This window comes from Lynx rufus, unplaced genomic scaffold, assembly GCF_022079265.1.
Source record: "Lynx rufus isolate CCGP_SWC_20201006 ecotype Redwood Valley unplaced genomic scaffold, mLynRuf1.p SCAF_1, whole genome shotgun sequence".
Lineage (NCBI taxonomy): Eukaryota > Metazoa > Chordata > Mammalia > Carnivora > Felidae > Lynx > Lynx rufus.
Window position 1 is genome coordinate 117,092,643 of NW_025814823.1, and position 23,003 is coordinate 117,115,645.

The 23,003-nt window shown below is 41.9% G+C and overlaps 3 protein-coding genes across 3 annotated transcripts; all 3 read left to right on the forward strand.

Annotated features, from left to right (window-relative positions):
- The first annotated feature begins 1,747 nt into the window (after nucleotides 1-1,747).
- On the forward strand, nucleotides 1,748-4,147 carry LOC124526948 (protocadherin beta-17-like). Its single transcript, XM_047100200.1, has one exon. It carries the CDS (start codon nucleotides 1,748-1,750, stop codon nucleotides 4,145-4,147), a length of 2,400 nt encoding a protein of 799 aa, XP_046956156.1.
- An 8,922-nt stretch (nucleotides 4,148-13,069) lies between these two features.
- On the forward strand, nucleotides 13,070-15,457 carry PCDHB7 (protocadherin beta 7). The gene has a single exon (XM_047100308.1). The coding sequence runs from the start codon at nucleotides 13,070-13,072 to the stop codon at nucleotides 15,455-15,457; it is 2,388 nt and encodes a 795-aa protein (XP_046956264.1).
- A 2,989-nt stretch (nucleotides 15,458-18,446) lies between these two features.
- On the forward strand, nucleotides 18,447-20,843 carry LOC124527105 (protocadherin beta-8-like). Its single transcript, XM_047100398.1, has one exon. It carries the CDS (start codon nucleotides 18,447-18,449, stop codon nucleotides 20,841-20,843), a length of 2,397 nt encoding a protein of 798 aa, XP_046956354.1.
- The last annotated feature ends 2,160 nt before the right edge of the window (nucleotides 20,844-23,003 follow it).

Consider the following 23,003-nt stretch of genomic DNA (forward strand, 5'->3'; position numbering starts at 1 on the left):
TGAGAGTATATTTAATCTCCTTGTCTTTGTCTAACAAGCTGAAAGTTCAAATGTATTATTTAGTAAAATCCAAATTATATTGAAAAATACCTTCCTCCTAGCTTCTAAAGCTTTTCTATATGTGATACCTGCCAAGACCTAAGTAAGCTATTAGTGTCAGGTTATTGGGTAATGTCAGATTTTCTGTTCTAGTGCTGTGTAAGTATCATTTATCTTTCTTTTTTAAGTAGGCTCCACGCTCAGTGTGGAGCCCAGTGCAGGTTCTGAACTCACAACCCTGTGATTAAAACCTGAGCTGAGATCAAGTCAGTTGCTCAACCAGCTGAGCCAGCCAGCCACCCTGTCATTTATCTTTATTAACCATAAAATCATTTACTTTCACAGTTTAGCCCGTATTTGTCTTGTGCTGGTTTTATTTGTAGTATTTTAAGAAAAATTTCTCATTTCACCTTCCCATCAAAGTCAGGCAATTTATACTAAAGTGACATCTGAGTGAATATTTTATTTTTATACTTAATTAAAATGGAACTAGCCTTAACTAAATTATATTTGGCTGTGATTTGTGTCCAAATAAGTGAACTGTCATGGATTATTACTAGGTGGTTCAATGAGTGTAGGGAACACTTACTGTTTTGCATTCTTAGATATTTATCCCCTGCTCCTCGGAATAGCATTCTTCTTTGGGGGAAACTACTTTTCCTGCTAGGTCACTGCAACCACTTGGCTTTCGTTGGTGCCGTGGTATTTTTCGGTATACTCATTTCCATAGTCCCAGGGGATATACACTGGGATGGACCCCTGTCCAATGTTGACAGGTTAAAACACTTCCCCAGAAAGTGTATCTTTAACTCCATTGACTTTTTTTCCCTTCTTCATCTTTGTAGAAAAGACACTGCCTGAATCCTGAACTTATATTGATTTCTAACAAATCAAACAGCCATTTCCTCTTAGTCTTACTGGGCATTGCATGGAGTGATTTTATGAAGGAAAAAAAAATGCCAAAGGTTATGTAGTCCAGGAGACTGACACGAAATCACATTTTAATTTTTTTCAGGGGTTACAGGCACATTTCACTTTGGGAGTGGAAAGTAAATTTTAAAATTTGTAACTTCTTCCAACAATACAACAAATTAGTATTTTTGTAATTGAATGTAAGCACCCATGAGGAAGAACTTTTGTGTTTATTTTACCACTTAATCTCCAGAAGCTGGAAAAATGCCTGCATGGAGAAATACTGGTTAAATGGGTAAGTGATTTTGTCTTGAGCAGAGTTTTGTGTTACTGAACTTGTACCTTGTACCTTTAACGAAGATGAATATAGACATAGATATATAGGTATTACTTTTGCTCTCACAAATATTGTTAGTTACCTGTTACCTGCAATTGGGTGGAAGAGAGTTTATAACCCAAAAGGCTTTCTATTTGTTTTAACTGTTGCATGATGCTTTGAAAAGGAAAAAAACAAACAAAAAACCCTGAAGTTGTAAGGCAAGACGCTTGGTGGCGCTGCAGGCTAAGAAAGTAAAAAACTATCTCTGCAGGCACCATAATAGCTGAGCAGTTTCTAGCTGCTCAAAAAGGAAGTGTTTTACACCATTAGGGGGATAGTAGGTTTCTGAGAGGCAGCTATCGCCATATCAATCAGTGTTAAGAACTAACTCAAGATTATTGAACCGAGATAGCGGAGTTGGCTGCACAGCAATTATTTTGTGATTAAATAACTGCATCTTTTGGACCCTAAGGAACGATGGAAACACCGCTACCCAAAGCGCCACAGAAAAGGCAAGTGACCGCCATTATTATTGTATTAATACTATTAATTCTGTGGGAGGTGGACGGTATGACCATTAAATATTCGGTTCTAGAAGAGAGGGAAAGCGGCTCTTATGTGGCCAACCTTGCAAAAGATCTGGGGCTTGGCTTAGGGGAGCTGGAGGCACGGGACGCCCGGATTCTTTCCAAAGGGAATCAACAGTATTTGCAGCTCGAGCAGAAGAGTGGGAATTTGATCCTAAAAGAAAAATTGGACCGGGAAGAGTTGTGCAGTGACACAGATCCATGTATACTGCATTTCCAGGTGTTACTAAAAAGCCCAGTGCACTTTATTCAAGGTGAACTACAGCTACTAGATGTAAATGACCATGCCCCAGAATTCCTGGAAAATGAAATCCTCCTGAAAATCTCGGAAAGCAGTCATCCAGGGACTGCATTTCCTTTGAAAATAGCTCAAGATTTAGATGTGGGTAGTAACACAGTTCAGAACTACACTATTAGCACCAACTCCCATTTCCACCTTTTCACTCTAAATCACAGTGATGGCAGGAGATACCCTGAGCTGGTGCTGGACAAAGCGCTGGACCGTGAGGAGCAATCAGAGCTCAGGTTAACGCTCACGGCGCTGGATGGTGGGTCACCGCCGAGAACTGGGACTTCTCAGGTTCTCATTGTAGTCCTAGACATAAATGATAATGCCCCTGAATTTGCTCAGCTGCTCTATGAGGTCCAGGTCCCAGAAAACAGCCCTGTAGGTTCCCTCGTCATCACCGTGTTTGCTACAGATTTAGATGCTGGGACCTATGGAGAGTTATCCTACTCATTTTTCCAATCCTCAAATCAAGTGATTCAGGCCTTTGAAATAAACGCAGTCACGGGGGAAATTCGATTAAAAAAAACGTTGGATTTTGAGGAAATTCGATCTTATCGTTTGGAAATTGAGGCCTCAGATGGTGGGGGTCTTTCGGGAAAATGCACTATAGCCATAGAAGTGATGGATGTAAACGACAATGCCCCCGAACTGACAATGTCAGTACTCATCAGTGATATCCCAGAAAACACGCCTGACACCGTCGTCGCGATTTTCGGAATTTCAGATCCAGACTCCGGGGAAAATGGCAAAATGATGTGTACCATCCAAGACCATCTCCCCTTCTTTCTGAAACTTACTGTAGAAAATTTCTACACTTTGGTGACTGAAAGAGCGCTGGATAGAGAGAGCCAGGCCGAGTACAACATCACCATCACCGTCACCGACTTAGGGACCCCCAGGCTGAAAACGCAGCACAACATAACCGTGACGGTCTCCGACGTCAACGACAACGCCCCCGCCTTCAGCCAAACCACCTACACCCTGCGCGTCCGCGAGAACAACAGCCCCGCCCTGCACATCGGCAGCGTGAGCGCCACGGACAGGGACTCGGGCGCCAACGCCCAGGTCACCTACTCGCTGCTGCCGCCCGCGGACCCGCAGCTGCCCCTGGCCTCCCTGGTGTCCATCAACGCGGACAACGGGCAGCTGTTCGCGCTCAGGTCCCTGGATTACGAGGCGCTGCAGGCGTTCGAGTTCGGCGTGCGCGCGGCCGACCGCGGCTCGCCCGCGCTCAGCAGCCAGGCGCGGGTGCGCGTGCTGGTGCTGGACGACAACGACAACGCGCCCTTCGTGCTGTACCCGCCGCAGAACGGCTCTGCGCCCTGCACCGAGCTGGTGCCCAGGGCGGCCGAGGCGGGCTACCTGGTGACCAAGGTGGTGGCGGTGGACGGCGACTCGGGCCAGAACGCCTGGCTGTCGTACCAGCTGCTCAAGGCCACGGAGCCCGGGCTGTTCGGCGTGTGGGCGCACAACGGCGAGGTGCGCACGGCCCGGCTGCTGAGCGAGCGCGACGCCGTCAAGCACAGGCTGGTGGTGCTGGTCAGGGACAATGGCGAGCCGCCGCGCTCGGCCAGCGTCACGCTGCACGTGCTGCTGGTGGACGGCTTCTCGCAGCCCTACCTGCCGCTCCCGGAGGTGGCGGCGGCCGAGGCGCGGGCCGACCCGCTCACCGTCTACTTGGTCGTCGCCTTGGCGTCCGTGTCGTCGCTCTTCCTGTTCTCGGTGCTGGTGTTCGTGGCGGTGCGGCTGTGCAGGCGGAGCCGGGCGGCGTCTGCGGGTCGCTGCTCGGCGCCCGAGGGCCACTTTCCGGGCCACCTGGTGGACGTCAGCGGCGCGGGGACGCTGTCGCAGAGCTACCAGTATGAGGTGTGTCTTCGGGGAGGCTCGGGGACCAGTGAGTTCAAGTTTCTGAAGCCCATTTTCCCCAACTTCGTGGGTGAAGCAGCTGGTAGGGACGCCGAGGAAAACTCTAATTTTACAAATAATTTTGGGTTCACTTAGGCATGTCACCTTAAGGGGAGATATATGATGATACTAACTAATGTATTATTAGTTCGCAACCTGTTCATTCACATAAAGAACTACATATTCACACAATAATTATTGTCATATTTATAGGTATTTCAGCCTATTGAGGTATTTTACGTTCTGAATCTCTGGGTTTTTGGTGGTGGTGGTGGTGGTGGTGTTTTTAGCCAGCTCACATTTTGCATGTTCATACAATAGGGGAGAAATGGTGTATCTGTTTTGTGGGGGTAAGATTTTTGGAGGTCAGAAATGTTTTCAGGTTCCTAATGTTTGAGCTTGTTCACTAATATCTTGTTATGGCTAAGAGAATTGTGTTTTCTGATTATCATTAGCATAGAGTATTGTAAATCATGACTTCCAATTTTAAAAATACTTTTCACTTATACAAATGAATTATACTTTTCACTTATACAGAAAAAAACTTGTCACGTTAGAAATTGTTAGATTTCTGTAGTAGTGTTTTGTCTTGCCTCAAAGGAACTAATATTTTATCTGGGTGTCGTCTAAGTTGAGTATTGTCTTTCAAAATTGATCTCTTTGGACTATATCATCTGATACAATTTTAAAGAATTCAGTCCCTGTTAAATAGAAAAAATGTTGGTAAACTTATGATTACTTTTTCAAAATAAATGATTTGGGTATGTAAATAATGATTCTCATTCTTTTACAATAATAGAAAGTTACATGATTCAAACATATTCAATATGAATAGAAAACAAAATTTTTTTCTCTTTCAGATTTTTGTTTAAATTCTAATTAGTTAACATAGAGTGTAATATTAGTTTCAGTAGAATTTAGTGATTCATTACTTACATACAAGACCCAGTGCTCATCATAGATTCATAATTAAAACTATCATGTTTCACCTGAATGTAATAAAGCAAAAATTATATGCAACTATAGATTTTGCTTAAGCTTAGATAAATAATCTCTATAAGGTTAAAACACAAGAATATAATGCATAGTAAGATATTAGCATCGCTTAACTGCCTGCTAAAAAATGAGGCATCCTCTAATACATGCCCCCTCACCTTACTTTATACTTTTTGTTATATATAGTACCTTTTCAATGTTTATAGTATTTACAATGTATTTTTAAAGGATAATCCCCATGATTTTTTAGACTTTTTATGTTTTCAAAGTCAGTGTACCCTTTCACTCTGTTTCATGCAAATATGTTCAAGCAGTCATTTATTTATTTACATATGGTAAGCATAGTTAGTTTTTAAACCTGTCTGATACTTCTGATAGCTGAAGTTTGTATGCGCCTATTTCTGCTGTATTGTTACTGATTTTTCTTATTGGTTTTATCTTTGTTTCTTTGTGTGACTCATATGGTTGATTGCCCTTGAAAAATTTACTTGTAGGATGTCCTCAAAGCCTAGGTTGCATGTTTCATCCTTCAAAATGTATTTTCATTGGGTTCAGCTAGGATTCTTAAATCACTCTCAGTAGGGAACCACTGCAAACCAATTTTATGGCTTGATGTTTCTCACAACTCAACATATGCATATTGAAAAATAAACACACATGAAGACCAGTCAGTAGCTATAATTTCCCAGGCATCTTTTCTTTTTTTTCTGTTCTACTTAACATCAGGAGCGCTTCCATATAGTTCCCTGAACTTGGGGTGAGGGAGCATCTTTAGATTTGTTTATGTTTACATTGTATAAACATATGTATATATAGTGGATATAGCCCTGTGGGGATCTCTTAAAATGGGAGGATCTTTGTAGAATATGCTGCAAATTTGGTTGACCCTGAGTCTTGATTTATATTTAATCTCATGAATAGCTTCAAATCAAAGTCCAAGGGCAAATATTTTTAATTGCCCTGAGGGAATAATGAGTTTTGTTGTTCTGAGACATGGTTTACTCCTCCATTACAAGCTTCCATCAAAAATTGGGCTTTTTTTCCATTGTGTTTTCTACTATGTTTTTAGCTCTTCAATTTTTTTAAGAGAGAGAGCGAGCGAGTGGGGAGAGGGGCAGAGGGGGAGAGAGAGAGAGAGAGCGAGCGAGTGGGGAGAGGGGCAGAGGGAGAGGGAGAGGGAGAGAGAGAGAGAGAGAGAGAGAGAGAGAGAGAGAATCTTAAGCAGGCTCCACACTTAGTGTGGAGCTGGAGGCAGGATTTGATTCCAGGACGATAACTTGAGCTGAAATCAAGAGGGAATTGCTCAACCGCTCAACCCACTGAGCCACCCAAGCACCCCTAGCTCTTCAATATTTTTAAAGTAGTTTTTTTAAAAAGTCTTGTCCATTATTCTTTATTGTTTTCCATGGGAAAGTCATCTGAATTATCTATACCATCCATTTCAGAAATGAGGAGTTTTGCCTAATGTTGTTTCAATTTGCAGATTCAATTTTGCCATCATTCCAATGATATATGAGGCTATTTTTTCTTTGAATCCGGTGTTTCATTCTTTGGCTACCCTGCCCAGGCAAATGATCTCCTTTCCTCACTAAACTTTAATCTCATGGAGAGAGCTCTTTTTCTATTACATTTAGGAAAATACATACTGAAGTAAATATAGACGAATGAGAGTTGAATAAATTATTGAATTAATGAATTAGTGTGTTATTTTATCATCTGGCTTTATAAACTTATAAACTACAACAAAAAAATTACCTATTTTTATAAAATGTTCATGTACTGTTTACACTATTTGACATTTGTTTTGTTCACCTAACAATTTATCATTTACAAGTGCCTGGGCTCAGTGGTTGGGTGTTCGACTCTTGATTTTGGCTCAGATAATGATCTTACAGACCATGGGTTCAAGCCCTGCATCAGTCTGTATGCTGACAGTGTAGAGCCTGCTAGGGATTCTCTCTCCCTCTCTTTGCCCCTCCCCCACTCATGTGTGCACGCACACACACACACACACACTCTCTCAAAATAAATAAACAATAAAACTTAAAAAAGAATGATTTATCATTTAGAATATGTGAGCCAACTATCATCTTGTAAAGTGTATGATATGTTGAGCACTTTCCATATTTATTCACAAATAATGAAATTTAATTTTATTTATTGTATTACTCATAAGGGGAGAAAGAGTCTAAGATTCAGTTTCAGACTGTATGTATATATATATATATATATATACACATACATATATATGCATATATATATATATATGCATATATATATGCAACTAATTATATATATAATTAGATTATTAAACATTTTTATCCTTAGTTTCTCAGGAATGCACCTGTAATTTTTTATTCTGCCCTATTTTTGAACCAACTAAGATGTGTTAGCATAAGGGAACACTTTAATTGCTTGATGATTTTATACCTTACTTGTTTTCCTTTACAAACTCTGACAAGTTCCTATTCCTTATAATTTGAGTGAAGGTATGCAATTTTGACTTTGACCTTGGGTGACTTTGGGGGAATTATTCAGAATTCAGCACAATAAAAAAATAGAAACCACTTTATGTATATCTAACCAATAACAGATATTTGCTAGAAGGTATTAGATGCTTACAGAATCAGAAGAACTGGACAAGCAGAAGTGAGAGAGCCTGCAATTAACTCCTGGTTTTGAAGCCATACTACCATTTTTGTAGTATAGAAATCAGGAAGCCACTGCTACTGCTACTATCAAAACTGTTGCTCCTACAATGTCCTCTCCCATCATCACCTCTAAAACTGGTGAAAATTCCGGGGAACCTAGTGTCTAGCTGCCACAATGGCCTCCAATTACTTCTGAAACTGATGGCTCGACACAGAAATGCTGACTTGGCTGCAAGCACTCACATCTCTCTGACCTTGCTGATTAATAGCAATGACAGTGGGTAGATGACCTTTGCCTGTCTTTTCAGGCTCATCATCTGAAGCCATCTCATTGGTAAAACCTAATTTTCATCCAGAATAATAATTCAGAGTCCTTAAAATTAAATTTTAAGATATCTGGACCCAGAATTTTTTAAAAATCATAAAAAGAAGTAGGAATGGATGACAGTTGCCAAGAGCCCACTGAGGAAGCATCTTTAGTTCAAAGAGAATCTTGTCTCAGCAAATGAATTCATTTATTGCTTTGGGGCTAAGTTTTCAGTGGAACAAAAATTCTTTTGGCTACAAATCACACCACCAATATGTAGAAATGCAATCATATGCTCCTCTAATAACCAACCCAAACAGGCAAGTTAGTTGACCCTATCTGCTTCTAGTGAACAATGGGAACTATTGGTGTGGTTTGAGTGGGTATGACAAAGACTACTCATTTCACCCAAATATATGTTATCCCCTTATTTTTTTTTTACTAATAGACCTCTCATTTTTTAGTTGCTCATGTGGATATGTGGGCTATAAATTATATTTCCCAACTTCTGCTGTGATTGGAAGTGGTCTTGTACCAAAGTTATGGCCACTGAGACATGACTACAAGTGCCATGGAATATTTCATGGAAGTAGTCTTTAAAAATGAAGACAAAGCCTTCCCTTTCTCCTACTTATTGGTCTTAATGGAGCTATAAAGGGTGGATATTAGACAGCGGTCTTGAACTGTAAAGTGAAGGCCATGATTTGAAGGTGATAAAACAACAAGATGGAAAGTGACTATCCCAGATAGCACTGAATGCATTTCAAGCCACTATCCTTTTATAAGAGAAAATAAAATTATATTTTGGAGAAGCCATTGTTGTTATGGTTTCTTCTATAATATCAGGTTGAAATTATAGAGAACATATTTATATATAGAAATTACCTAGAACATAATTCTTGCTTTTATAGTAAGCTTCTTTAACAAAATGATATTTAAGATAATCAAAGAAGGAACAGAGAAAGTTATGAGGTTTACATGCATGTCTTACAAAGAAAACAGCTCAAGATTTAAGAAAAATAATTTTTAAAAATGAATTGATTATAGGAATAAAAGTAAATTAATTAAGTAGAATAATAACCACAGAAGATTTCACCAATAAAACATAAATCTATTTCTTTGAAAAATTCAAGGGTATTTTGAGTTAAATTGGTGGGTTGGACATATACCTTTAATTTGGCTTCCTCTAAATATGCACTAACATGAAAGTAAAGAGATATTTTCAAAAATATAAACTTATAATAATGGAAAGAAGAAGGTAGAGGACAACAGGGAAAAATCTTAGTAGTTGGAAAGTAAATGAATGACTTAGTGGAATGACAAACCAACTACCAAATCCTGAAGTGTGAAAAGCTGAGAACCAATCCTGTTGAGGCTGCAGGATTTTCAGAAGCATCAGAGCCATCAGCCCTAGATACTATGGAAATGATGATAGCATGCCAAATATGGAGGGTCACATTAAAATTGCCTGAAAAGTGGTTAAATCTACAGCAGATAACTTTTCCCCAATGTAGTCAATGAGCAACCTCTTTCTCTGATCCTAGCATTAATTCTAGAGTTTTGATTTCTTATCACCACAAAAAAGGAGAGTCATTATATTAGAGGTTCCACTGGCAAAGTTGAGAGCAGGGGTCATATGGGTAGTAGAAATAAATGACCATCTAAACATTGTATGCTGACGGATTGTTAAAATGCAATGAGAGTCATTGGGACCAATTACAGATGTTTCCATTCTCAGACACATGGCAGAATTTTAATTGTATTTCTTCTTTAAATTACATGTGGCCAATAAAATGTGAGAATAAATGATATATGTTACTTCTGGGCTAAGGCTTTCAGAGACTGCACATGGTTTAACACATTTACTTTCTCCAATACAGTGATCCTGAAAGCATAGTTAGAGATGGAGTCTCCAGAAGCCTGGATCCCTGGCTGAGCACCATGAGGACTCCATGCTGAACTGTATAGGATATATGGTGTGAGAAATGAATCAACCTTCATTGTGTTAAGCCTCTGAGATTTGGAGGGGTTGTTTGATATTGAAGCATTACCTGTCATATCCTGAGTGATGCAGATATCCACTCGTCTTCCTCCATCAGTCCTTTACCTTTTCAACTTATACCTTTTCCTTTTGAGTAGGAGATTTTATAGAGTTGAAGAATCTAACCAGTCCAAGTGGCAAAGACCTATTCCGACTGACACTAGGGTTTCCCCAACCACAAGTGCTTCCAGTTCACCTTAGAGCACACATCAAAATGGACAAGCCCTGCCAACATGCTTAGAGCTAGCACTGAACTCCTTAGGCTACCAAACTAAGTTAAGAACAGACACCTGAATGATACCCCTGAAGAAAGCTTCTAAAAAGAAAAACTGAAACAAAAACCAGGCAAAGAGGGAAAAAAGGTAAAATGGACAAAATAAAGTTTTCAGAGATGAAAACTTGAAAAAAACCCCTAAAATTAATATCATCAGATAAGTTGTTGCATCTATGAAATAAGCACAAAAAGAGGACTCTCTTGAAAAATTCCTTAAGGGGCGCCTGGGTGGCTCAGTCGGTTAAGCCTCCGACTTAAGCTCAGGTCACGATCTCGCGGTCCGTGAGTTCGAGCCCCGCCTCGGGCTCTGGGCTGATGGCTCAGAGCCTGGAGCCTGCTTCCCATTCTGTGTCTCCCTCTCTCTCTGCCCCGGCCCTGTTCATGCTCTGTCTCTCTCTGTCTCAAAAATAAATAAACGTTAAAAAAAATTTAAAAAAAGAAAAATTCCTTAAAAAAACAGAGCTCTTGTAAAATATGAACATAATAAATGAAAATCTCAATAGAAGAGCTTGAAGGTAAGGTTGAGAAAGTATTCCAGGAAATATTGCAAAAGTATTTTAAAATGGCAAAAAGGTGAGAAAAAATAAGGAAATTAGAGATCATACCAGAGGTCCAACATCTTATTTGTAGTAATTGAGAGAGACAGAGAGAGGAGAGAGAGAGAGAGAAAAATAACATTACCCATGAAATAATTCCAGAAAATTTCTAAAAGCTGTAGAAAATTAGTTTCCTAGTAGAAAGTGCTTACCAATTGTCAGTGCATGAACTTAAACCCAAACCAAGACACATCAGTGTTTAATTTGAAAATAGCACAATGATGAAATACTCCAAGAAGTAAAAATACAGGTTATATAGAAACTATAAAATAAGGTTTCCTTTAGACTTCTTAGCAAGCACATTGATTTTAGGGAGCTCACTGACAAAATATTTTAAAATTCTGAAGAAAAATATTTCCAACCTCAAACTCTATCATCAAATTTCCAATCAAGTTTGAGGGCAGACTAAAGATATTTTAATACCCTCAAGGTCACAACAAAATGTAACTCTCATACATTCTTCTCTGGAGACTACTGGAATATATCTATTAAAATGATAGAGTAATCCAAGAGAGGAAGTCAGAATAAAAAGAGAAGAGAACATTGAAAAAAAGAAAAGAAATGAATCTTCAAATGATGTCCAAGGATAATCCCAGGATGACAACTGTGTCTCAAGTGCAAACTAGTCCAATTTGGAGCTGTGTAACTCAAGAGACAGGCATTTTGGAGGATATCATCATCAAGTCCCCTGACATCTTTTCAGATGAAACTATTATAGGATGAATCTATTAAAGCCATGGAGTAAACCAAAAAAAGAGGAAGAAATAAAATCCTAAAATAGGAAATCCAACGAGAATAAAAGACAAAGAGAACTCCAAGAATGACAGCAAAGGAAAGTTCCAGGATGATAGCAATGCAGCAGATGTAGAAAACAAACACTCAATTTAAAGAAAATTGGTATCTCGGGAGATATGGGAATGACCATGTGGAAAATTCTACTGAGAGGCAATTGGAAGTATGGAAAGAACACGTGATAAATAATAAAGAAAATCAAGTAAATGAAAAAGCAAGGCAATTATTAACTTCAAGAAAACAGTGAAAAAGAAAATATAATTAGTACACAACCATGTTTGAAATAGTACTACAACTAAAGGAAGGCATGAAAGGGCCTTGAGTGTACAAGAGCTAAACCTAATCCAATATAATGAGTCAATTGATAATGCCTAAAATTAATAAAAATACAGCAGAATACAGAATAAGGCAGAAGAGAAAACTAAAGGAGTTTAAAATGACTGCCTATTGGGAAGGGATCTAGGAAAGTAAGGAAACAAAGGCGGACAAAGATTTTATTCTAAACCACTTAGTACTATTTGATTTTGAACCAAGGGTCACATATTTTGAAAAAAGAACCGCATTTTAAAAGATCAGCAAAATAGAGACCTTACAAGTCTCCCCAAGAATAAAAAAGAGATAAAAAATTAAACATTACTAATAAGAACAAGGCTATAACCAAAGATAAAAAATACAATGAATTTTGCAAATCCAGATAAAATGACTAGTTTTTAAAATTAAATACAAATTACTTTAAAACTAAACAAAACCTGGACAGATAGATAACCAAAAGTGAAATGGAAAAAATAGTCATTGATTTACCACCAGCAAAGCCACCAAACCCCCAATCCATTAAAAAATTGGAGAAAGGTTTAAGATTTACTTCTGGTAGGAAGCCAGAGTTGAATTTCCTGTTCCCAGATTAAGGAAAACAACAAATATACTTTTCTACTAATTCAGACTATCAGAGGGGTAAACAATGTAGGCCCTTACTAACATTACTGTGACCATCTAAGGTAAATGGTAATAAAACCGCAAAGACACTTGGGGGGGAAGCTACTCCTGTTGCAGTTCCTTTAATCTGCCATCTTTTTGTTCTATTCTTGAAAGTGGGAATAACATCCACAAAACGCAAGGTGGCGCTGCAGGCTTAAAAAGAGAGGGAAATATTCGCACAAAGGATGTTACAGACTCCAGTTTTCAGAGGAAAGCTGGCCAGACAAGAAAAGTAGAAGAAAGGAAACCGTGGTGTTGGAGTTGGGGAAAAGTAGGACCCCTCCCCACAAACATACCAACTCATTTCTAAGGATTCGGTTTCTGCCATTTCTGAGAACTGCTTGAGGCCGAGTGAACGTGGTTTTGAAAGATTGTTTAAACGAAGAATGGAGGCCAGAGTGATGCCTGAAGTGCAGAAAAGGCAAGTGTTTTTTCTTTGTGTATTTCTGGGAATGTCTTGGGCTGGCACAGAACCGCTTCGGTATTTTGTGGCGGAGGAAACGGAGAGAGAGACCTTTCTGGCCAACCTAGCAAATGATCTGGGGTTGGGGGTGGGGGAACTGTCAGCTCGGGGATCTAGAGTCATTTCAGATGAGAACATACGATTTTTACTATTCAAGCCGCTTACTGGTGATTTACTTCTAAATGAGAAATTAGACCGAGAGGAACTGTGTGGGCCCAGAGAGCCGTGTGTGCTACCTTTCCAGTTGTTACTTGAAAAGCCTTTTCAGATTTTCCGTGCTGAACTATGGGTCAGAGACATCAACGATCATTCTCCAGTATTTCTAGATAGAGAGACTACCTTGAAAATATTAGAAAGTACCACTCCAGGGGCAACATTTCTCCTAGAAAGTGCACAGGATTCAGATGTTGGAATCAACAACCTGAGAAACTACACCATCAGCTCCAATGCCTATTTCCATATTAATGTCCGTGATAGTGGGGAGGGAAATGTTTATCCTGAATTGGTCCTGGATGCAGTGCTGGATCGTGAAAAGGTTTCTGAGCTCAATTTAACCCTCACAGCCTTGGATGGCGGGTCTCCGCCCAGATCCGGGACTGCCCTCATACGCATCCTGGTTTTGGACATAAATGATAACATCCCTGAATTTGCACAGTCCCTCTACAAGGTGCAGGTGCCTGAAGACAGCCCTGTTGGCTCCCTGGTTGTCGCTGTGTCAGCTAGAGATTTAGATACAGGAACTAATGGAGAAATAGTCTATGCATTTTTTTATGCCACTGAAGTAATTCTCAAAACATTTCGAATCAATTCAACATCTGGCAAGCTTTATCTTAAAGCCGAATTGAACTACGAGGCAATACAAACTTATACATTAACTATTCAGGCCAAAGATGGCGGAGGGCTTTCTGGAAAATGTACAGTGGTGGTCCATGTAACAGATATAAATGATAATCCACCGGAACTGCTTATGTCATCACTTACTAGCCCAATTGCAGAAAACTCACCTGAGACAGTAGTAGCTGTTTTTAGGATTAGAGACAGAGATTCAGGGAACAATGCAAAGATGGTGTGCTCCATCCAAGACCATCTCCCCTTCGTCCTGAAGCCTTCAGTACAGAATTTCTACACCCTGGTAACAGAGAGACCCCTGGACAGAGAGAGCCAGGCCGAGTACAACATCACCATCACCGTCACCGACTTGGGGACCCCCAGGCTGAAAACGCAGCACAACATAACCGTGACGGTCTCCGACGTCAACGACAACGCCCCCGCCTTCAGCCAAACCACCTACACCTTGCGCGTCCGCGAGAACAACAGCCCCGCCCTGCACATCGGCAGCGTGAGCGCCACGGACAGGGACTCGGGCGCCAACGCCCAGGTCACCTACTCGCTGCTGCCGCCCGCGGACCCGCAGCTGCCCCTGGCCTCCCTGGTGTCCATCAACGCGGACAACGGGCAGCTGTTCGCGCTCAGGTCCCTGGATTACGAGGCGCTGCAGGCGTTCGAGTTCGGCGTGCGCGCGGCCGACCGCGGCTCGCCCGCGCTCAGCAGCCAGGCGCGGGTGCGCGTGCTGGTGCTGGACGACAACGACAACGCGCCCTTCGTGCTGTACCCGCCGCAGAACGGCTCTGCGCCCTGCACCGAGCTGGTGCCCAGGGCGGCCGAGGCGGGCTACCTGGTGACCAAGGTGGTGGCGGTGGACGGCGACTCGGGCCAGAACGCCTGGCTGTCGTACCAGCTGCTCAAGGCCACGGAGCCCGGGCTGTTCGGCGTGTGGGCGCACAACGGCGAGGTGCGCACGGCCCGGCTGCTGAGCGAGCGCGACGCCGTCAAGCACAGGCTGGTGGTGCTGGTCAGGGACAATGGCGAGCCGCCGCGCTCGGCCAGCGTCACGCTGCACGTGCTGCTGGTGGACGGCTTCTCGCAGCCCTACCTGCCGCTCCCGGAGGTAGCGGCGGCCGAGGCGCGGGCCGACCCGCTCACCGTCTACTTGGTCGTCGCCTTGGCGTCCGTGTCGTCGCTCTTCCTGTTCTCGGTGCTGGTGTTCGTGGCGGTGCGGCTGTGCAGGCGGAGCCGGGCGGCGTCTGCGGGTCGCTGCTCGGCGCCCGAGGGCCACTTTCCGGGCCACCTGGTGGACGTCAGCGGCGCGGGGACGCTGTCGCAGAGCTACCAGTATGAGGTGTGTCTTCGGGGAGGTTCGGGGACCAATGAGTTCAAGTTCCTCAAGCCCATTATCCCTAATCTGCAGTTTCAAAGTACAAGAAAGGAAGTGGAAGAATATCCCTCATTTCAGAATGATTTGGGTTTCTGATAAGGGATGGAACATAAATGTCCATATTGTGTCTGTAAATATTTTTCTATTATGAAATTCGTCCTGAGTTACCTGTAGAGGAGTGCTTTAATATTATTTAAAGTCAGGGTAAATTTCTTTACAGAGAAACGGATCCAGCTTTAGCCCTAGGAAACTTCCACAAAGCATGCAATGTATATGTGTTATATTCTATCTCAAACAATTGTGCATTTTTTTGCAGCCTGTTACGTGAATAATCTTGTTTATGATGTTTTAAGTTGGTTTTGTCTTTAAAATTTTGCTACTCTTATTTTCTGAGTTGGAGTGTTGTAGTATACCTACTCTTAGTTTTAGAAGTAAAGATAGTATCTTTTAAAGCTTTTTAAAAAACGCTTACTATGCATCATACACAATTTTAACACTTTTAATATTAGAAGTAAATCTGTAAGGTGTTTTAGAAATGAGCAAATAGATATTCATAGAGGCCCAGCGAGTTCACTAGGGTCAGCAACTAATAAATGGTAGAGCTGAGCATCTCTCCTAGATCTGTCTGACTCTGGGATCTTGCTATGATGCTATACTGCTTTCTGTCATTAGATATCACCTGGCAAGTTTCTCCTAATTAAGGAGAAGAATCTTCTCAGGTTAGCATACCTGTTGAGTGTTTTCTACGTTTGGAGATAATAATGTGTGTAGTGGTCTGTGGTTATATGTTCTCACATACCAATAAGCCAGCTTTTCTGGATCAATTATTCAACTATTATTATTAGAGCTGTGATCTGACCAAAGCTTAAGTTAAAAAATATTGAAGGATCCATTTGTGTTTTCTCCTTGTTATCTGAACATATGACCTTCATATCACAGAAAACTTAATGACCCTGAATAGAAATAATACATCAGTTTGATTGCTTCATTAGTTTATTTTTCCTCACATTGCAATAACTTTTCTACAGTGGTCCCTACCTACTTTTAAAACACATTTTCCTTCCTTAATTTTAAAGTTAATTTTTAAAACTTCCTATTCAATATATTGCAGTGATGAATCAGGGAAATATAAGAAAAAGAATAGTTTTAAATATGTCATATTAAAGAAACAAATTGTCATTAAATTGCTTAGAGATTTTGGAAAGTTAATGAGAAGTTTTGCTTGCTATAATAATCTGCCACTGCTTTTTCTTTAACAACTATTCAGATAATTTATACATAGCTGTATTCTGAATGTATTATATGCTAAGTGCTGGTAACTCTTAAAATAGTACCGCTACTATGAATTACTAATGGGATATAGTCTAAGGGCAAAAGAAAAACCCCTCATGGCAGTAAAATCCTAAATTGTTTTCATGGTGTCAGGGTAAAATTATCCTTTTTCCAACAAATCAATGAAATGGAAAAAGGGAGGAGGGAATTCTACACAATGAAAGAAATTAAGACACATACCAAGCAAATATAATGCTTGGTGGGTCTTGATTCAAACAACCATAACAACTGAAAGAATTAGAGAAAATTGAATCTAAGTGGATATTAAATAATGCTAACCTAACTTCTTAGGTGTGGGGATGGCATTATAGTTGTTTTATTTTTTTAAGTATTAAAAGTTGGAGATCTATAATGAAGTATTTATGGGTGAAAACTTAGTTTGGGATCGGAAAATGATGGGCAGATAGAGTGAGCAATAATGGCAAAATATTGAGAACTGTTGAAGCTAGTGATGAGTACCTGGAGATTCATCATACAGTTCTTCCTTATGGGGTTTGAAATTTTTCATAATAAAAAGTTTTTACAATTGACACTGTAAGAACGGAAGTTAATGAAATTAGGACATCCATCTGAGATGTGGAATCACCACTGCAGTTACAGATTATATCTCTCTTAGATAAACTCTCCAACCTTTCCTTGTTTCATCATTTGAGATGATAATTTCTGAGTAATCCTGCTCATACATTCTTCTACCACATGAATCTTGGGTGTTTTCAAGTCACGGCAATGGACTCATGTAAACTCTGCTACCTGATGGCATCAAATTACATGCTTAGTGTGTGTGTGTGTGTGTGTAAAGTTAATCTCTCTCTGTCTCAGTATCTTCATCTGTAAAGTGAGGAAACTCAAGGCGGCCCTATGAGGTATACACTATTACTATCTCCATCCTACAAGTGAGAAAACTGGGTGAGGTTAAATAATTTGTCCAAGTTTCATAGCTAGCAGTTTCCATAGTTCTTGGCAATAAAAATATATAACTCTGAAATTTTTCTGTATGACTCCAATTGTGTGTGTGTATGTATATGTATGTGTGTGTATATATATATACATAATACATATACTATATATATGTTTAATTTTGAGAGAGAGCACAAGCAGGATAGGGGCAGAGAGAGGCAGGGGCAGAGCATCTGAAGCAGGCTCTGTGCTGACAGCAGTGAGCCGAAAGTGGGGCTCTAACTCACAAACCACAAGATCATGACTTGAAGTCAGACGCTCAACCAATGAGCCACTCAGGCACCCCTCCAGTTGTATATTTTAATTGTATATGTTTTCTTCTTAGCCAGATAAATATTTTCTTTTTGCTCCAAATTCACTTAGCGTTACTGAAAGTAGAAAGTCCTTACTAGTGTTATCTCTCTTTTTTGGCTCTCAGACAGTTGTCTGCACCGTAAAGTCCAGGGATAGTAAAGGTAAGACTCAGTATAGTACATAACAGGCAAGAGTTGGGAATACTGCATCATTTTTCATCCCAGAAAATGTAAGATCCTATGAGGACGCCTGGTGGCGCTGCAGGATAAGACGGTACAGACCAGCACCGCAGCTGCAGCACCATTAACAGGCAAAACTAAGCAACAGAACCTGGAAGCCCACGGGAAGCTTGGATGCCACTGGAGGAGGACTGGGTCCTTTGATAAGGACCACTCACTGGAATATTTCTGAGTTATCCTGTGACAGAGCCACAGTCTCGGATACTGAAGTCGTTACAGTTCAGCAGAACCACCCTGGAGGGAGGCTTTACCAGACAAGAACAATGGAGGCCAGTGGGAAGTTCATTTGCAGACAAAGGCAAGTCGTTTTATTCTTTGTCCTCTTGGGCTTATCTCAGGCGGGTATGGAACCTGGGCGCTATTCTGTGGTGGAGGAAACCGAGGGTAGCTCCTTTGTAACCAATTTAGCAAAGGATCTAGGTCTGGGTCAGAGGGAACTCTCCAAGCGTGGGGCAAGGGTTATTTCCAAAGGGAACAAACTACATTTGAAGCTGGATCAGGAGACTGGAGATTTGTTGCTAAATGAGAAACTGGACCGGGAGGAATTGTGCGGTCACACAGACCCCTGTGTGCTGCGTTTCCAGGTGTTGCTAGAAAATCCCTTACAGTTTTTTCAAGCTGAGCTACAAGTAATAGACATAAATGACCATTCCCCAGTATTCGTAGACAGAGATATGTTGCTAAAAATATCAGAGAGCAGTCCACCTGGAACTACATTTCCACTGAAGAACGCTAAGGATGTGGACGTAGGCCGAAATAATATTGAGACCTATATAATCAGTCCCAACTCTTATTTTCGCGTCCTCACCCGCAAGAGCAGTGATGGCAGCAGATATCCTGAGTTGGTGCTGGATAAAGCGCTAGATCGAGAGCAGGAACCTGAGCTCAGGTTAACCCTTACAGCTCAGGATGGCGGCTCTCCACCCAGGTCTGGCATCGCTCAGATCAACATTGAAGTCGTGGACATCAATGATAACGCCCCTGAATTTGAGCAGTCTCTCTATAGGGTGAAAATTCCTGAGGACAGTCCGATAGGCTTCCTGATTGTCACAGTCTCTGCTACGGATGCAGACATAGGAGTCAACGGAGAGATTTCCTATTCACTTTTCCAGGCTTCTGAAGAGATTTGCAAAACCTTTGAAATCAATTCCATGACGGGAGAAATTCGACTTAAAAAACAACTTGATTTTGAAAGAATACAGTTCTATGAAGTCAATATTGAGGCCAGAGATTCTGGCAGCTTTTCTGGAAAATGCACCGTCCTGACTCAAGTCTTGGATGTGAACGACAATGCCCCAGAAATCACCATGTCTGCATTTACTAGACACATACCTGAGAACTCGCCTGAGGCTATGGTTGCAGTTCTCAGTGTTTCAGACCTTGATTCGGAAGAAAATGGGAAAATAAATTGCACAATTCAGGACGATCTACCCTTTCTCCTGAAATCTTCCTTAGAAAATTTTTACACCCTGGTAACAGAGAGACCCCTGGACAGAGAGAGCCAGGCCGAGTACAACATCACCATCACCGCCACCGACTTGGGGACCCCCAGGCTGAAAACGCAGCACAACATAACCGTGACGGTCTCCGACGTCAACGACAACGCCCCCGCCTTCAGCCAAACCACCTACACCCTGCGCGTCCGCGAGAACAACAGCCCCGCCCTGCACATCGGCAGCGTGAGCGCCACGGACAGGGACTCGGGCGCCAACGCCCAGGTCACCTACTCGCTGCTGCCGCCCGCGGACCCGCAGCTGCCCCTGGCCTCCCTGGTGTCCATCAACGCGGACAACGGGCAGCTGTTCGCGCTCAGGTCCCTGGATTACGAGGCGCTGCAGGCGTTCGAGTTCGGCGTGCGCGCGGCCGACCGCGGCTCGCCCGCGCTCAGCAGCCAGGCGCGCGTGCGCGTGCTGGTGCTGGACGACAACGACAACGCGCCCTTCGTGCTGTACCCGCCGCAGAACGGCTCTGCGCCCTGCACCGAGCTGGTGCCCAGGGCGGCCGAGGCGGGCTACCTGGTGACCAAGGTGGTGGCGGTGGACGGCGACTCGGGCCAGAACGCCTGGCTGTCGTACCAGCTGCTCAAGGCCACGGAGCCCGGGCTGTTCGGCGTGTGGGCGCACAACGGCGAGGTGCGCACAGCCCGGCTGCTGAGCGAGCGCGACGCCGTCAAGCACAGGCTGGTGGTGCTGGTCAGGGACAATGGCGAGCCGCCGCGCTCGGCCAGCGTCACGCTGCACGTGCTGCTGGTGGACGGCTTCTCGCAGCCCTACCTGCCGCTCCCGGAGGTGGCGGCGGCCGAGGCGCGGGCCGACCCGCTCACCGTCTACTTGGTCGTCGCCTTGGCGTCCGTGTCGTCGCTCTTCCTGTTCTCGGTGCTGGTGTTCGTGGCGGTGCGGCTGTGCAGGCGGAGCCGGGCGGCGTCTGCGGGTCGCTGCTCGGCGCCCGAGGGCCACTTTCCGGGCCACCTGGTGGACGTCAGCGGCGCGGGGACGCTGTCGCAGAGCTACCAGTATGAGGTGTGTCTTCGGGGAGGTTCGGGGACCAGTGAGTTCAAGTTCCTCAAGCCAAATGTGCCCAATTTCCAGGGCCACTCCCCTGGGCCAGAAATAGAAGAAAACGCCAACTTTAGGAATGACTTTGGTTTTAGTATTCAGTGATTGTATTGTTTTTCATATTCCAGATATTTAAAATTGGTAAGTTCAAGATATAGCTTTCCTGGCAACCCGTTAAGACTTTTTAAATCACACTAAACTTGCCTGCAAAATACTTTATATTACCCCTTTGTTATAAAGAATAGTCTTTTTTTCATCACTATGAGATGATTGGTCTTAAATTTTGCCCTCAAAACACTGGTGAGGTCATTAGTTGTACAAATTGTTGCTGTGGAATAGTTTAGGAATGGATTAGGATGGGGCACCTGGGTAGCCCGGGTGAGCATCCCAACTTCCCCTCAGGTCACGATCTCACTGCTCCAGAGTTGGAGCCCAGAATAGGGCTGGATGCTGTGGGAGCCCCGTTCGGATCCTCTGTCTCCTTCTCTTTCTGCCCCTCCCCCTCAAAAAGGAATAAACATTTTTTAAATAGAGCTTGAAAAAAGAAATGGATTAGGAAAAAATAGTGGAAAGTTAACTTTATACAATCAATTGTATTCCCTTTTCTTGTTTTAAATCATTAGATAAATAAAAGCAGTAATACACTAACACATGAAGTATGCCTGGTGGAGAAGGAAATAACTGGTACAGTGAGAATCTGGCTCTTGCTTTATTCTGCTCTCATAGCTCTTTTTTAATTTACTTAGAGAGAGGATGTGTGCACACATGCATGCGAAGGAGGGGCAGAGAGAGGGCAGAAAAGAGAGAATCCCAAGCAGACTCTGCGCATTCAGGGAAGCTGCTCTCATAGCTCTTAACTCTGATATTGTTTTCTCTCAAATGTTATACTAACTGTGCTTCCTTTCATTCATATAGTAGTGTTAATTTTAATATAATTATTTTAATTGCTTTCTATTAAGTTTCATTGCTGTTAACTGGAGGAAAAATAGCTACATTGTGTTCATCCAGTGACATAAGATAGCATAGTAGTGAAATGGACTTTTTCTATTTGAGAAACATTGAGCATGGATGACAGTAAATGCAGTGGCCACCAAATATCCATTTATTTTTTCTTCCTTAGTAACATCACAAATTACATGTAGAGCATTAGCAAGTTTAGTAAAAAAAAAAAATACTTTTTCCCTCCTTGGCAGCTGGAATGGAGCATTTCACTAGGTTATTGCCAATGGAATGTATATACAGATGTTGTAGGAGATTTCCAAGAAGGCTATTTAAAGGGAGAGGTACCTTTTTGTTCTTCTCTAACTGCTTCTTATGGCTTGGAATGTGTAAGTAATAGCTGAAACACAATTAGCCATGTTGGACCATAGAACAACACTAAGGATGGAAATAATGTACAAAGACAGTCAGTGTAGAATAAACTTAAAAGAAATGAGGGTCCCTGGTAACTATGGAGTCATCATATCACCCCTGGAGTGCCTACTTCTGAATTTCTTTTTTTACTTGAGAGATAAAAGAACTTCTATCTCATTTCAGCACCATCATTTTAGTTTTTGTGCTACCTCCAGTGGAATCCAATCCTAAGGCTTTAACAGTAAGATTTTTTAAAACTAAAATGTTATGTAAGACAGTAAAATGCACAGATCTTAAGTGTATAGTTTGATATAACTGATCTTTTAAAGCTCTTATTCATGATTTCTAATTTAGTTCAAAGTAGGGTACAGAAAAAAAAATAGTAGACTAGAATGCTTTACATTCATTATCTTTTTAGTCCTCTGCCAAACTCTAAGGTCTGAATAAGGGACTTAGAAAAAAATGTATGTAATAAAGTGAACTTTAACTTTCTAAGTTACATATGAGAAAACTGAAGCTTGGAAAGGTTAGTAACCTGCTAGCAATTATAAAGTAATAAAAGGAGAAATTTGAATATCTGTCTGTTTTAACTGAATACTCCAGTACTTAATCCATGTGTTATAATGGCAGGCATTAACTGGTAGCATTGTCTTCCTAACTAAGGAAAGTGAAATCCATCTATTCCATAAACTGAACCTTATGTAGAAATGTAGCTTTTAGTCTACAGTTTGTACTTGTTTCTTTACTATAGACTAAAATACTACTCTGGACGAGTAGATCCAAAGTTCTTATAGAAGCACTGACCTACTATCTGGGTGAGACACCAGAGTTAATCTTCACGGGGAGTAATACAGCCTGATCGTTTTCCTGTACCGTCTCAACATATCACATTCATTATTGCAGTAATGAATG

What these genes read in the sequence shown, in the direction of transcription:
- LOC124526948 (XM_047100200.1), top strand. Translation starts at nt 1,748, where the DNA reads ATGGAAACACCGCTACCCAAAGCGCCACAGAAAAGGCAAGTGACCGCC.
- PCDHB7 (XM_047100308.1), top strand. Translation starts at nt 13,070, where the DNA reads ATGGAGGCCAGAGTGATGCCTGAAGTGCAGAAAAGGCAAGTGTTTTTT.
- LOC124527105 (XM_047100398.1), top strand. Translation starts at nt 18,447, where the DNA reads ATGGAGGCCAGTGGGAAGTTCATTTGCAGACAAAGGCAAGTCGTTTTA.